This window comes from Polyodon spathula, chromosome 33 (assembly GCF_017654505.1).
Source record: "Polyodon spathula isolate WHYD16114869_AA chromosome 33, ASM1765450v1, whole genome shotgun sequence".
NCBI lineage: Eukaryota > Metazoa > Chordata > Actinopteri > Acipenseriformes > Polyodontidae > Polyodon > Polyodon spathula.
Window position 1 is genome coordinate 895,280 of NC_054566.1, and position 14,391 is coordinate 909,670.

A 14,391-nucleotide genomic window follows, 5' to 3' on the forward strand; every position below is an offset into this window, starting at 1 on the left:
GTTTAATATATTGCATGCAGAACAATGTAGTTATTTTACTTGTTTCTTTTTTTAAGCATTATATCACCATCTTTATATTCATAGTGAGTATCAGCTGGCAATGGCCTGGATTCCAACTTCACAACTCACAGGCAAGCACACCAGCACTGCTCTTAGTGGTACTTTCTGCAGTGCCAAAGCGCACAATTACACTTTAAAATAGTGGCTGCAAACTCACATGAATTTCAATAGCGCTTCACAGGATTGCATAGGAGTAACAAATTAATACAAATGTTTTGTAATGTAATGATTATCATGAATATGAGCAATTCTTTATTTATTGTAGGGCTGTGCTCAATGAGGTTCCTTTACAAGCCATGCCTGCTTCACAGTCACTGCACTGGCTGACTTTTGTAAGTTAGTATTTGTGTAAATGATTTTGGTTCTATTGAATATTTCTCAGAAGATAGCATTGGAGACTGAAGTCCTATGCATTGTTCACTGAACACTAGTAATGTGAGTGAACCTTCAGGCTCCTGTCAGTACAAAGCCTGCCCTGGAGGGACTCAGCCCCTATGCCCATCCAATTATTGGTTTATCTTTTTAAGACCTACTGTAATACTCTTGTTGTTTGTGTGTTAAAACCAGTAAAGTTTGTACCATGTGTTTTGTAATATATCCAGGATTACCGAATATCCAGACTCTATTCTCACAATGTTTTTATGGACGTCAGCCAATCTGTTATAACTCAATAACTCAAACGCTTAAATTAACTACAACTGTTCCAAAACCAGTTTGTACTGATAAAATACACCACAGGGACGATTATGCCCTGCTCTCAAAAATTTAACCCTTTCAGTGGACTTCAAGGATGATTTCAGACAAACAGGTAAATACATAAATAACTATGAAAAGCTCTAGCATCAGGGGGTCGTAAAGTCTTATCACTTTGCAGAGTCACAGCTGAGACACGGTAGAACATATCGAGGAGGTTGAAACCATCCAATATGAACTGGGGAATGCAAGCTTCTTCACGTCGAATTGCATCCATCAGTATGGGTTGCGATTGAAAAGCACCCCGATAAACATGAGCCCTGAGGTGACCCTATAATCAGTAATCTGCCGGGATGAGATCAGGGATCAAGGTGGCCACTGACTGTAAAATCTGCTAATGACTTGACAAGCAGGTGCATGTCAGCGCGCTTTCTCTTCTGCTGCATATGCAGTTTCAGCAAGTGCTTCCACAGGGGCTGCTGACTGTCCTCTCCAAGACTGGTCACAAGCTCTTCCTGTTTCTTCAATTTCACAGCTAGATTTAGTACGGTTTGCGCAATACAGGGACCTGGACGAAGACCTCTTTGTGTGTGGTGGCAGCGCAAGGCTTTTCCTGCAATGCTCCCATTTTCATAGAAATGCTTCACTAACGTTGCCTTCTCTTGTGGAATCACACTGACAGTTATTGTATCCAGCATCCTGCTGCAGCATTTCCTTTTATTTGATGAATTATGCACATTAGGGCTACTACTAACTTGTTTAACATTGATAAAGGTGTTTTATTTTAGTGCTTCATCTACTGTTATAGAGACAGGAACATATTCTGTACTGTGGACTACTGCGGATATATGAGACAGAACTTTTAAAACACCTGCACACTGCTTTCCTCAATGCAACTGGACTGGTGCAAGTACTTAAAATCTCAAAAACATGAAGACATGTCTGTCCTGTCATAACTAATCTGGAGTTGCTGTTGAGCTGTATGTTAGCACAAGAATACAGGGCACAAAGAGTATACAACATTGCCTTTGCATCAGACCTTGATAAAACTAGAGGAACAGGCTCTCACATTTATTGATTAATTTATTTTTGTTTTTAAAAAGATACAGAGACTGAAATTACTTTTCATCTACACCCAGACAGCTGCACCACATCTTACCTGGGAGGAAAGACAATGGAATGCCTAACCTTCGGATACTGCAGTTCCACAGGAGGTGGAGCTGATTTTTCCAGAGTAGGTTGTTAAGTTCAAGTTTGAATGTAAAGAGTACTGGTCGGTATTTCTTTCACTGTCCTTTTAGCGTTGTTATGATGTTTACAATCATTCTAGTTATTGCTGCAAATTCTCCAATTATGTGTTCATATCTGTCAACTCTTCAGAATTTCCTGTATGTCTTAGTTTTATATTTTTTCTTTCAAATTTTTTGATACTATGATTTTCGAGACAGAGATGAATTTCTTAAAGTTTGGAAGCATTCCTCAAGGGTTTGAAAGCTCTGGTATACAAGCTGGGCTCAAAAAGGGTTGGGATGTTTTTGTATTGCTGGCAATAACAGAGCTGTGCAGTCAATGTCGACTCTTGTTTAAAGACATTTTGGCTGATCTACCTTGGATTTGTCTATGTAAAGCAACTTGGAACAGAAGAGCAGTTCCTGAACTTGGCTCTATGCACCTTAACACTGGAAATATCAAAATAAAAATGTTTTAACAATTCAGGATTACATTATAAAAAGGCAAAGGGACAAGTAATTTACCTACTTTCTGATACTGTGAGGCTTATAAGAAAGTTTATGAATGAGAGGAGGCAATTCAGCCAATCAATGCTCATCCAGTTCCTATTGTATAGCAGACTGATCCCAAAAATTTGCCAGGCTGGGTCTTAAATCCTGTTTACAGCCCCACAGAAACCACGACATGCAGCTTGCCCAATCATCAGCACCAAGTGGAAGGCCAACAGCTAGATTCACAGGGCTTCCTAAGGTCTGAGAAAACAGCTGTAGGATTTCTACTGAACACCTTACACAGCAATAGATGTACATACCTGCTGAAAAGGTTATTTGAATATGCATTTTTCATGTAAAAATACAATCCTTATAAAATTACCAGAATGACATGCAGTATAAACATATGGAGCACAATGAACACAGACTGAAATGCTGATTAATAATAGTCCAGGTGTTCTGTTTTCCTCTTCTATTTTTCATCAGAAAGTTTACTTCGGGTCCCAGCCCAGTCTTACCTCATCCCAGAAGATCGGGTTAGACTCATAGCCTCCCACAGAGAGAGCATCGCCTTGGAGACGCAGGTACACAGAGGCATCATGGTCCCGTACATTAGGCATGTTCTACAAAAGAAAGAAGACAAAAGCATTGTACATGTACAATTTCTGGAGCCCTGTTCCCAATGTAGTTTTACATCTCAGTTCTGATAAGTTACTGTATACTGTACAGCAAATTGCACTGAGTTTTGGGATAGTCCCAAAAATCTGAAACAGTCAATCAGAGTCAAACTGTGAACCTGTCAATGCAGCTGTTAGTGCTATGGATAAACCCAACCCAAGTCACTACTTTTGTATCTTGACAGATACCAATTAAAACTATAAACAGAAAACTAGAGCTCAAGGGAAGATACCTTTTCACTATTGTTATTGAACAGTAGTGTGCCTAATGTTTTAGCAGCAACACGCAGATCTGAGTAACTGTTATGAGTCTGCTGTGCTTTAAAATCAACCTAGTAGAAGACTGCCCTCTGCTGGCACCTACATGCTATATCTGGACAATAGAAAGCTATACATTTTGTTGTATTTCAAGTATTCCAGAGCTATCTCCGGCTCACTTTGCTGTGGGGCATAGACAACAAAGAGTGTCGGAGAAGCCACCCACCTCAGCATTCTTATAGACAGCCATATTTACGAAAGCACTCCCCATTGTTCTGCCTGCAGTACGTTACCTGGATCCCCTCTATCCTCTCCGTCACCACGTAGGCATGGTGCATGGCGATGAGAGGCACCTTCACTCCAGCCATCCTGCCCAGCCTCTGCGCCCACACGCCTGTGGAGCACAATCACACACACGCTCACACCAAGACAGGGGGCCGTCCCATTCCCAATCGCAATTCCAACTCACGTTCCCTTTTAGTCAAGTCCAATTCCTTTTACAACACAGGCTTTATTGAGCAAACGCATATACGACTTGTCAAACACACGAGAACGGGAAATGATTTTAAAAAGGAATTTAAGAAAAGGAATTGACCCCACCCTGGTCCACACACCACATTTCTTAGGCTACAGAAACATTATGAAATAACAAAACCGTGTTCGTGGGCATGCAGTTACAATGAATTATAATTATTAATGTGGTTTATATACTAGATAAGCAGGTAACCTTTTATTTTTGTAAAATCTTGGGGGATCAAGCAATACCAAAACCATTAAGACGTTTCTCTTGTTATTTTTAATATAATAATCTTTAAGGGTTTTTTTTTTGTAAATCTCATTTTAATAAAAATACAAAGGTTATTTTAATGCACATCTCAGATGTAACATTTCTGATTTCCTTGAAAACTAGTATGACAACACGTTCTACCTATTTTAAATGTGTGATTAGTACATGATGCAAACAATGTTTAATCTCAGGAGGGATGTACTGGTCTAAAATCGAGATAATGGGTTTTAGAAAAAAAAATGAAGACAAACAGGAACATTTAAAATTGGATTCTAACAAAAAGAAAAACAGCCAATAAAAAGGATGCATGTATGGCTTGACTGATTAAAATCAAGCGTGTGACTTATACATAATTTATAACAATACTAGTGTAATTTTCCTTTCACAAAGGAAGTACCGGAAAATCTCCAAAATGGAGATACCAATAGAAACACTAAGTCCAAAACAATACAGGAAACCAAGGTTTAAGGAAGGATAATTGGCTAGAACAGAAAAGTTGACCCAGTCTGCCCCCATCTGGCACAGAAACATCACAGTCAACTAAACATCTATATGAGAGCCAGCCAGCAAACCATAAAAAAAGGTCTCATTGGCTGGGGAGTAAGGTGGACAGGAGACCCATCCCTTCTGTGTGGGTCCAGAACATTGGAAAACGACACACAGACACGAAGCACCCGAAGTGAAAGTGTACTGATGAACACCACTGATTAATCTGCTGGATATGGGATGATGTGTAAAACTGCAGTGTGCCATAACAATGTGCAATTATGTAAATATAAATGTTCGGGGTTTATTTAAAACATATTCCACAAGTTAGCTGTTTGCTTATCTTAACTAAAGGGGTTACGGCTAATTTAATAATATTATATATCTTACCGGAGGTGCATTTCCTTTGGCTATGACAATGTGCTCTTTATAAAGTTCATGCCTTACTTTACGGTAGTCTGTTACACGCACACTTCCTTGGTCACTTTACCCCAGCAGTGACTGCTGGTTCACAGCATGTCATTGTCTAATATCAAGCATTAAGGGGGACATTAAGGAAAGTGTCTAGTTGGTTAATGACAGAAGACATTGATGGGATGGTGAGAAGCCCATTCTCCAGGTGTAATCACTGAGGAAGTGCAAGGCTACCCGAAAAAAAGAAGGCCTGAAAAGACAGCTTTCTTTAACCTAGTATACTTCATGTTCAGATATGTGTTAATGGGAATACAGCTTTGCTTGAGGTGCAAGACCTAAATATTAAATGCTATTGTATGGCACAATAGATTTATGAAAATAATAATTAAAAAAGTAATCAATTAAAATGACAAATGTTTTGACTGAAGACTGATACAATGTCTTTTATTGTTTTGAAGAAACTGAAAAAGACTTCTAGTTGAAAAATCAAGGCTTTTGTGAGTAAAACACATTTTTTTTTCAAACTACAATGGTCACTATTGCATTAACACACCAACCAGCTCTGATTTCCAATATTCCATTGCCTGTAAAGGAAACCGTGACGTGTGTTACCTCCACAGTTTACCACACAGGGCGTGTGGATCGTGCCATACTCAGTTTCAACAGCTTTCACTCTTTTTACCCCAAAATCGTCTGCCTGGACCTGGACTCCCGTTACAGGACAGTTCTCAATTACCTGGAACAAAAAAAGAAAATAACACACTTTGCATTAGGTTGTTTCTATTGTAACACGGTCAGTGTCTCTGCTGTTCTAACTGTATGACTAGTGTAGTGGTTTGAACCAGAGTAATACACTGTGAACAACATGTGCGATTAAGCACTCTGGCTGCAGTATTTTGAACTAGTTGGAGCCGACGCAGTTTAGAATGGGAAAGGCCAGCAAACAAAGCATTACAATCATCTAGCCAACAAATAACAAAAGCATGAACCAACATCTCAGCATCTACTAATCTACAAATTGCATAGTGCATGGGAGATAAGGAATCATTTCAGTAACTGTATTCTCTTGAAAGTGGCACAGCTTTATCTCAGTATTCAGTATTCTCTTGAAAGTGGCACAGCTTTATCTCAGTATTCAGTACCCTATTGAAAGTGGCACAGCTTTATCTCAGTATTCAGTACCCTATTGAAAGTGGCACAGCTTTATCTCAGTATTCAGTATCCTACTGAAAGTGGCATGGTTTTATCTCTGGGGGGCATTTGTATAGAAAATAAAAAAGCTTAAAGCGTACGGTAGCCCCCCTTGCAGTGGCAGCCCTGGCCAGGGTGGTGCAGGTTCCAGCTGGGTCCATGGTGCCATCCTTGGGAACATACAGAGTCCCGTATAGGTCTTCCACATTCATCAGTGGATACAAATCCTTTGTCTCAGCGGGAGACAGCACATAGGATTCAATCCCATACACCTTCCCGAGCTGAAATAATGACCAGACAACCAGTTCACAAGGAAGCATTAACATCATGGTGCAATTTAAACTGGGTTTAAACTTTATTATAAGTCAGGTTCCAGTTGTAACCTATAAGTAAACAACTACACTTACAATTTTTTCTGTGCACTCAGAATGTAATGACATTTAAATCCCAACAGGTTCAACATAAACCAATAAAATATATTAATATCAGCTTTGTCCGTTTTTTTACATTTAATGACTTTTTTAAGTGTTCAATGGCTATCTCTAACAGTGCATTTTCTCTTGCAATTTTTGTACTACAGACCCATCAAAGAATGCATGACAAATACACTCTCAACTTGATTAGAGGAAGCCAACAAACACTTAGAAACATACATTTAAACGATGTAGAGAAAATGACTTCCATTCTAAGGCGATGAAAAGGCAACTTAATCATTTTCTAACATTTGTTTTTTAACCAGTCTACTCTTTGCCCTTAAAATATCTGTTACCTTATGCAAAGCAATCTAATTTCACATGCCCGTTCTGTGATCAGCTGTAAAGTCTCCTAAATCATTTTTAAAAAGGTCTGCCTGTGTTGTAGCGGACATACTGTCATGAGGCGCTTGTACTCATCCAGTCGCTGCTTGTTGGAGGCGATGAAGAGCCCCCCGTTCTGGATCCAGCCTGTGTGGAGGCCCGTTTCCTGCTCTAGGTCACTGCTCACAACCTGCCGAGTGTGGGCCAGCAGCTCCACCTCTACATCGCTAGGCCGCAGCTGCCACAACAGACCTGCAGGAAAGAACGCAAACAAAAAAAAATGACTTCAAGGGGTACTTTATGTCTATATTTTCATGTTATTGAAATTATCAACCTGTTTATTTTCCTATTATGTGTGCTCCCTATTGTTGCTTCCTATTTACCATGCTATGCTTACTAAATATTCCAACAAAAAATAAATTTTTACAGGCATAATTTCAACCACAGTTTCTGAAGTAAGGCGTTTTGAAAAACCCCCAAAGGTGTGCAGCTGTCATTGCAGCTGTCTCCTCAGAAACTGTATTTTTGTACAGAGGTTTTTCAATTCAAAACTGTAGAGAGACATTAAACAACTAAGAAAGTCAGCAGTCTGAGTTGGTTAAAATGGGCAACGAATGCAGCACCCTCAACCACCACAATTTAGCAGGGGTGGTCTACCACTTTTCCAGGCTGCTGTACTTTCTAAATATCTTGTCACATTGCCTCCACTTACAATTCAACACAGAGCTTAACTTCTACCTTACACTGAACAACCAATATATTGTCATTCCCTACCCGCTGTGTGCCAGGTGGTCCCAGCAGTCAGGCGGTCCCTCTCTAGGAGCACCACGTTGGTCATGCCCATTTTAGCCAGGTGATACACTGTCTGGCAGCCTAAGCTACCTCCTCCAATCACAACTGCATCTGCTGACTTGGGAAGAGGCTTGGTAGGGCCGCTGGTTTTGCCGGTTTCCTCTTTCAAGGTCTTGGCGTACGGGACGCTCTTCTCTGTGGTCTGTCCCGCTGCACTGCAGTACCAGCGGGAGGTGGTGGAGCGGGCAGCGCTCTGGATCGGCCAAAAGCAGACAGTACTGCGGACAGCAGTGCTTAGAAAGGCCATGGTGCCCTTTTACCTGCAACACACAGACAGCAGCAAAGGAGCAGAGTGAATATGAACTGCACACACATGACTGAATATGGAGGTCATCTGGAGGTCTTTATTTGTCATTACACAACGAAAATGAATTTCCCTTGGGAAGTTTGTACCTCCTGGAACTTCCTGCATACACATCTAACAGATTATATTGATTATATTGCCCAAAACAATTATCTTTAACATGCAAGATGTGGCCAAAAACACAAAAAAGTTAGAACCATCAGGATCATGAAAATGTAGCTCACCATGACCTATACCTATTGTATATAACATAAAGCAATGTACAATTTTAAGTGTGGCCTCCACACACTCCCTCTCGCCAGGGATATGCATTCTCCACAGGTAATGTTCTGCATCTGAGGTGGAAAGGGTTTTCAGGTAGGTGGAATACTGTATATTTCTGTTCCCAAAAAGAAAGGCTGTTTTTTGTATTATTATTGTAAATATGTCCATAATATAGATCCCCTGCCGCAGCTGTAAATTTAAAACTAGAGCTGCATATGACTACACAGACAAGGACCATGATGAGTATCAGCAGCGTACAGAACAGTATACTGTACGGTAACAATTAGCAATAACATGTTTAATCAAACATCTTTAACCTTAAACAAGGAGTTGAGCTGCTGCTTCTTAAAATACATTTGAAAGTATCAGGAGGAAACTGACAATTTGGATGTTCCAACCCGTCAGTAAATTTTAAACCCTGTTTCGTGCAGCTCCTTGCAAAAATAAGAAAGTTAGCATCATTTTTATTTGTGGAACAAATATGTCCCTTGTACTTTAAAGGGTTAAGTGACTCCCCAAATACTGTATTGCAAAAACTGAAGTATAACTAATGATGTGCATTTCTGGAGAATTTTGGAATCGAGTCCGAACCGGGTATCTGTCAACGGAACCGGGTATTATGAGTCCGCTTCCGGTCCCCAAACTATTTAGAAAAACATGTGCGTATGTCAATGTGTGAACTCCTCACAGCTGCGATCAGTCAGTAGTCCAAAACAAGGACAACAAAACACAAATATACAGCCTAGTGGAGTGCATGTTTTTTTTTTTGTTGTTGTTTTTCACAGGGGATTTAATTCCCAACATAGGGTAATAATTGCTATATTTTCAGAGTATGCCGCACATATAGACTCTGCGTCTTTGGACACCCACTGCTTCTGTGGGTCCTACTTTCATGACCTATAGACAGTAATAGAATGTGTCCTCCATTTGAAAATTTCATATCAAGGGCTATTCCACCTGTTTCTGTGCAGCGCTATAGTATTTCAATAGTGCTTTTTAAACTGGACAGCAAAGTACTTTAGTGCTGTATGTGCTGCACATTGAACTCTGTCAGCGTGTGAAAGCAAGTTGAACAACATGCAGGAGGGGGTTTGAGTAGGAGACACATTCTAGTTGGTGTAACTTTCCACTCAGTTCTGGTATAAAGTTTAACTAACTAAATACAACAGCAGGAGCTCGCTCAACTGATGCAGTAAATGTGAAACAGATGAAAATGCAAATTACCCCAAAGATCCACAGAACTGTTTTGTGTTGGGAATTAATTCTCAGCTTGTCAACAATCATGTGGATGCAACATAATGCTACAGACTGATCAGCTTGAACATTCGTGACTTGTACAGTATGTCCTGTAATAGATGGCCAAATATGCAACTATCCAACTCCTTGTACTATCCATGTTCCTGTATTCTCGTTAGCAAAAAAAAAAGAACAAAAAAGCTGAAATGGTTATGACAGTTGTAAATATTTGTACACTTTGGAAAAGTACACAATACATAACTTGTCTTGCTCCAGGTGTTACAACTTGGCAGGAACATTCTGTAATGTGTTTAGCGACCATAACACAATGTACTGTATTTGAGATTCTAGTATTATTAAGCTGAAATCTAAAATGATCTATAAAAGAACTTTAACAAGCAGTGTTTTCTATCTTCATTGGCTCAAGATATCAAAATTGCCTGGAACTTTTTCTTGGCTGAATTTACCTCAGTTATAAATGACTAAGGCTCGCTCAAAAAAATGTTGTGTAAAAACATACAACTGCCCCTGGTTTCCTAGTGAAATAACACATGCTTTAGAGGCTGGGGGCAACTGCAGACCTGGAGCATGTAAAACAAAGACACAACATGATTGCCAACAATTTCATGCCCAAAGGAATACAATTGTACTTGTAATTAAAAACAAAAACCTAAATCTGATTATTTTTTGAGGTTTATTACTAATAACGTGAACGACCCACAAACATTCGGAAACCGTGACCAGCATACAATGTGCTGGTGTCTCATCAGATTTGCCCAGATTGTGACATTTAATGATTGTATTACACTGATAGTAAAGACAGCACTGGTGTCTTTAACAAGCATCTTATTAGAGCTAGTTTGGCACTTATCAAATCTTTTATACAGATGTTGCTAGGTCCTGTAAAATCAATGATCAACCAGATATTGATTCTAATTTAGCTGTTCAAAGACAACACAACATTACAGCTACGTTTTAAGGAGGCAGTGTAGTCCAATGGTTAAAGTCCAGCGCTTGTAACCAGAAGGTCACTGGTTCAAATTCCACCTCTGCCACGGACGGTCACCGGTTCAAATCCCACCTCTGCCACTGACTGGCTCACGGTGTGACCCTGAACAATTTACTTAACCTCCTTGTGCTCCATCCTGCGGATGAGATGTTAAATCAATGTCCTAGTGTAAGTGACTCTGCATATAATGCGCAGTTCACAGCCTACCTCTGTAAAGTGCTTTGTGATGGTGTTACATTATGAAAGGCGCTATATAAAAGAAAAATAGACATTTTATTTGTGTACTATTAAAGCACAAAAAGTACTGAAGCTATTCATGTGTCTTGATCATAAAGAAATCAGCTGCCCAGATAAATTGGAGCCACATTTTATAGGTAGCAGCATAGACTGTCGCTCAGCCAAATTCAATCCCATCAATTTGAAAATCTGCTTATGTTGTCTAAAGGAGTTGACCCCTCAAATTATAGACCTAGATCTGTATTCCCAGTTATGGCCAAAGCATATGAGTTTAGTAATTAAACAATTAAAGAGTTTCTTAGAACAGAATAACATCCTATCAGATCATCAGTCTGGATTTCATTTGAAATATAGTACACAAACTGCAGTCCTTAAAGTGATTAGTGATATACCATTTGCTTTGGATGCTGGTAAATGTGTTGGTGCATTATTACTGGATGGATCTAAATTCTGTGGATAACACAATTTTGTGTATAAATTTATGTTGTTTAGGATTTACAGAGAGGGCTATGGATTGGTTCAAGGATTAGCTAAAATATCGAACACAAGCAATGAGAACTGATGAGCTTCTATGCAAGGGGGCACCTCAGAGTTCAGTCCCCGGACCAATCTTCTTTACCCTCTATGTAAATGACCTGGGATCTGATTTGGGATATTTGGGTAATACTAATATACATCTATATGCTGACGATCCTATTTTGTATACGGCAGGACACCCCATACAGGCAGTACTGAGGGAGCTGCAGACTGCATTTAATATTGTAACTTGACTATTTCAGGACAGATTATTACTCTGACAAGACAAAAACAATGCTGTTCTGTTCTAACAGGAGGAAGATTAGAAATCTGACTTGGGCTAGCGTTACATTATATGGTGAGTTATTAGAGAAAGTATTTTTTATAAACAATTACATGGATAATTGATAAATGGTATTAAAATTAGGACCTAAATTAGGATTTTTTGGAACAAAGCGGCTTTTTCACTCCACCAGGTTAATGTTTGTGACTGCTACTATTTTCCCTGTTTTTGTTTGTCTCTACATGAACTAGATGTTTTGTATCATTCATGATGCAGATTTGTGCCCCCACATCATTGTTATATGGCCCTCACTTACAAATTGGATGCTTTTTCATTGGATTGTTTTACATTTAAGGTCTAGCATTGGTTATAGTTTACGCTCTCAGGATTCTGTTCATTTGGCCGCTCTAACGGTTTGTACAAGCTTGGGAGCATTCTCCTTTGCTCCCAAAGACATGCAATTGTTTCAATCACAGTATGAAGATGGAATGTGATAATCTTTCTTTCTTTGGTTATAAAGATCGGATTTGGAAATCGGATGTGGGCATCTCTGAGACACAAAGAGTTTAATTGTGATACATAACAGTTATGAAGGGAGATTGCACAGCCTGTTTTCCTAAATGGTACCATCGTTATACCAGAATTAGCCCAGGAGAGCCGGTCAATATCTTTGATGGAAAAGAAATAGTGAGGACTAGCTACTACAGCTTGATATTAACTGACAGCACTCCACTTTACAAGTCAGCAAACATATACAGTACAGGCATTTACATCATACTGAGTCATGCTGTATGTTTTTTAATACCTGGAAAAAATGGCAAAAGGTCAATATCAATTCCTTTATATAGCCACAACAAAACAATTACTTTAAGCAAAAAACAGCAAGGCCTTACATCCGTCCCCTTTATAGTACATTATAAGTTTGTGCACTCTTTATAACAAAGATCTGCATGAGCCAAACATGAATCAACAAAAAGTAAAAGAACACTGGAAATGTTTCTGTGCACTTTGTATCACTCGCTTGATCCACAGCATTCACTGAAGGTTACAGAGTAACAGGTTGTGAAACTTGTTTTCTGGCTGCAGCTATGCACTCTGAAACTGATAGCGAGTCGAAGCAGCTCTCTTCCATGACTAAATGACACGTGGACAAAGCCGAGAAACCTTCCTTGGAACAGTTTAAGAAATATTGGCTGCAGCGGAAACAATAAAATGTAGGATCCAAAAACATCTAAACATGCAACAGATTTCCAAAATTCAATATGTCACAAACCATTTCCTTCTGAATTGAAATAACACAATTCTAAAACTACAAAAGCTACTGGTGTCTGTTTAAACTGACATCATCTTAAGCAGTTGGTACCCAACATTTTTTTTTTTTTTTTTTGTAATTCTTAGTTTCATCCTAATTTGGTTAGCCCAACTATTGTTTATTTCACCCCCACGCTGTCTCGGGAGGGACGAAGACAGACACACGCGTCCTCCAAAACGTGTGCCATCAGCCGTCCGCTCCTTTTCACTCTGCAGACCCGCCATGCAATCACCTCAGAGCTACAGTGTCGGAGGACCACGCAGCTCTGGGCAACTTACAGGCAGACCCACAGGCGCCCAGCCAGTCTACAGGGGTAGCTAGTGTGTGGTGAGCCGAGGACACCGTGGCTGACCCCTCATCCCAATGTGGACACTAAAATGACAGTGGTCACCTTCATTTTACAGAACAACCTAGATCCAGACATTTTCTATGGAACTCTCCAGATTTCAGAATACATATAAACTAACAGTAGAATCAGAATGTGACTTGATGGGGGATGGGGGGGGGGGGGTCCCTGGCTCTGGTTTCAAAAGTTCAAAGTAGGGACCGTATCGTTGTCGTATAGTTGTCGTATAGCTAATGGTACAGAAAGACGATCTAAATGTCATATTATCGAGATTATTATTATCAATTTGTAGGCCAGTAAATAAATAATCTTTGTTGGTCATACAGTCTACAAATTTAGCTGGTTTGAATTAATGCACCGTTGGACACCCTGGCTGACCCCTCATCCCAATGTGGACACTAAAATGACAGTGGTCACCTTCATTTTACAGAACAACCTAGATCCAGACATTTTCTATGGAACTCTCCAGATTTCAGAATACATATAAACTAACAGTAGAATCAGAATGTGACTTGATGGGGGATGGGGGGGGGGGGGGGGGTTATTGTGGATTTCTCAAAGCCAAACGAATTAGTTACCAGAAGCCACATGGAAATCAGGGGCATTTGTGGTCTCACTGGACCCTTAAAGTTAATGGCAAATTCAGTACTTTCCCTTATCTGCAACATGATAGCGTTTTAATGATGCATTCAACGCTGTAAAACCCTTCGCAAAATGCTTTGCCGTGTCAGGTGAGCAGTGCATTTCTGAACAGTAAATGCAGGTAAACAAGGTACTACTTACTTTAAACTGCGGTGGTATTTCTTTTACTCCTCTAATGCACTATACATTCACACCCTCACCTCTACTCTGAAGTAGCACTGTACTGAAATAGCAACTATGTATCATTATAGTTATAAAAAACACCACAACATTGTTCACTAGACAAGTGCACGTTGTTTCTGTTGC

At 39.7% G+C, this 14,391-nt stretch overlaps 1 protein-coding gene across 1 annotated transcript in view; it reads right to left on the reverse strand.

Moving 5' to 3' along the window:
• sardh (sarcosine dehydrogenase) overlaps nucleotides 1-14,391 on the reverse strand; it is a 65,768-nt gene that overhangs the window by 50,587 nt on the left and 790 nt on the right. The window contains exons 3-8 of the mRNA XM_041234256.1: nucleotides 7,859-8,196; nucleotides 7,158-7,336; nucleotides 6,389-6,568; nucleotides 5,709-5,832; nucleotides 3,703-3,803; nucleotides 2,993-3,097 (exon numbers count right to left, since the gene is read on the reverse strand). Coding sequence (XP_041090190.1) covers nucleotides 2,993-3,097; nucleotides 3,703-3,803; nucleotides 5,709-5,832; nucleotides 6,389-6,568; nucleotides 7,158-7,336; nucleotides 7,859-8,183 — 1,014 coding nt within the window. The 5' untranslated portion in view covers nucleotides 8,184-8,196. The remainder of the gene's footprint in view (nucleotides 1-2,992; nucleotides 3,098-3,702; nucleotides 3,804-5,708; nucleotides 5,833-6,388; nucleotides 6,569-7,157; nucleotides 7,337-7,858; nucleotides 8,197-14,391) is intronic.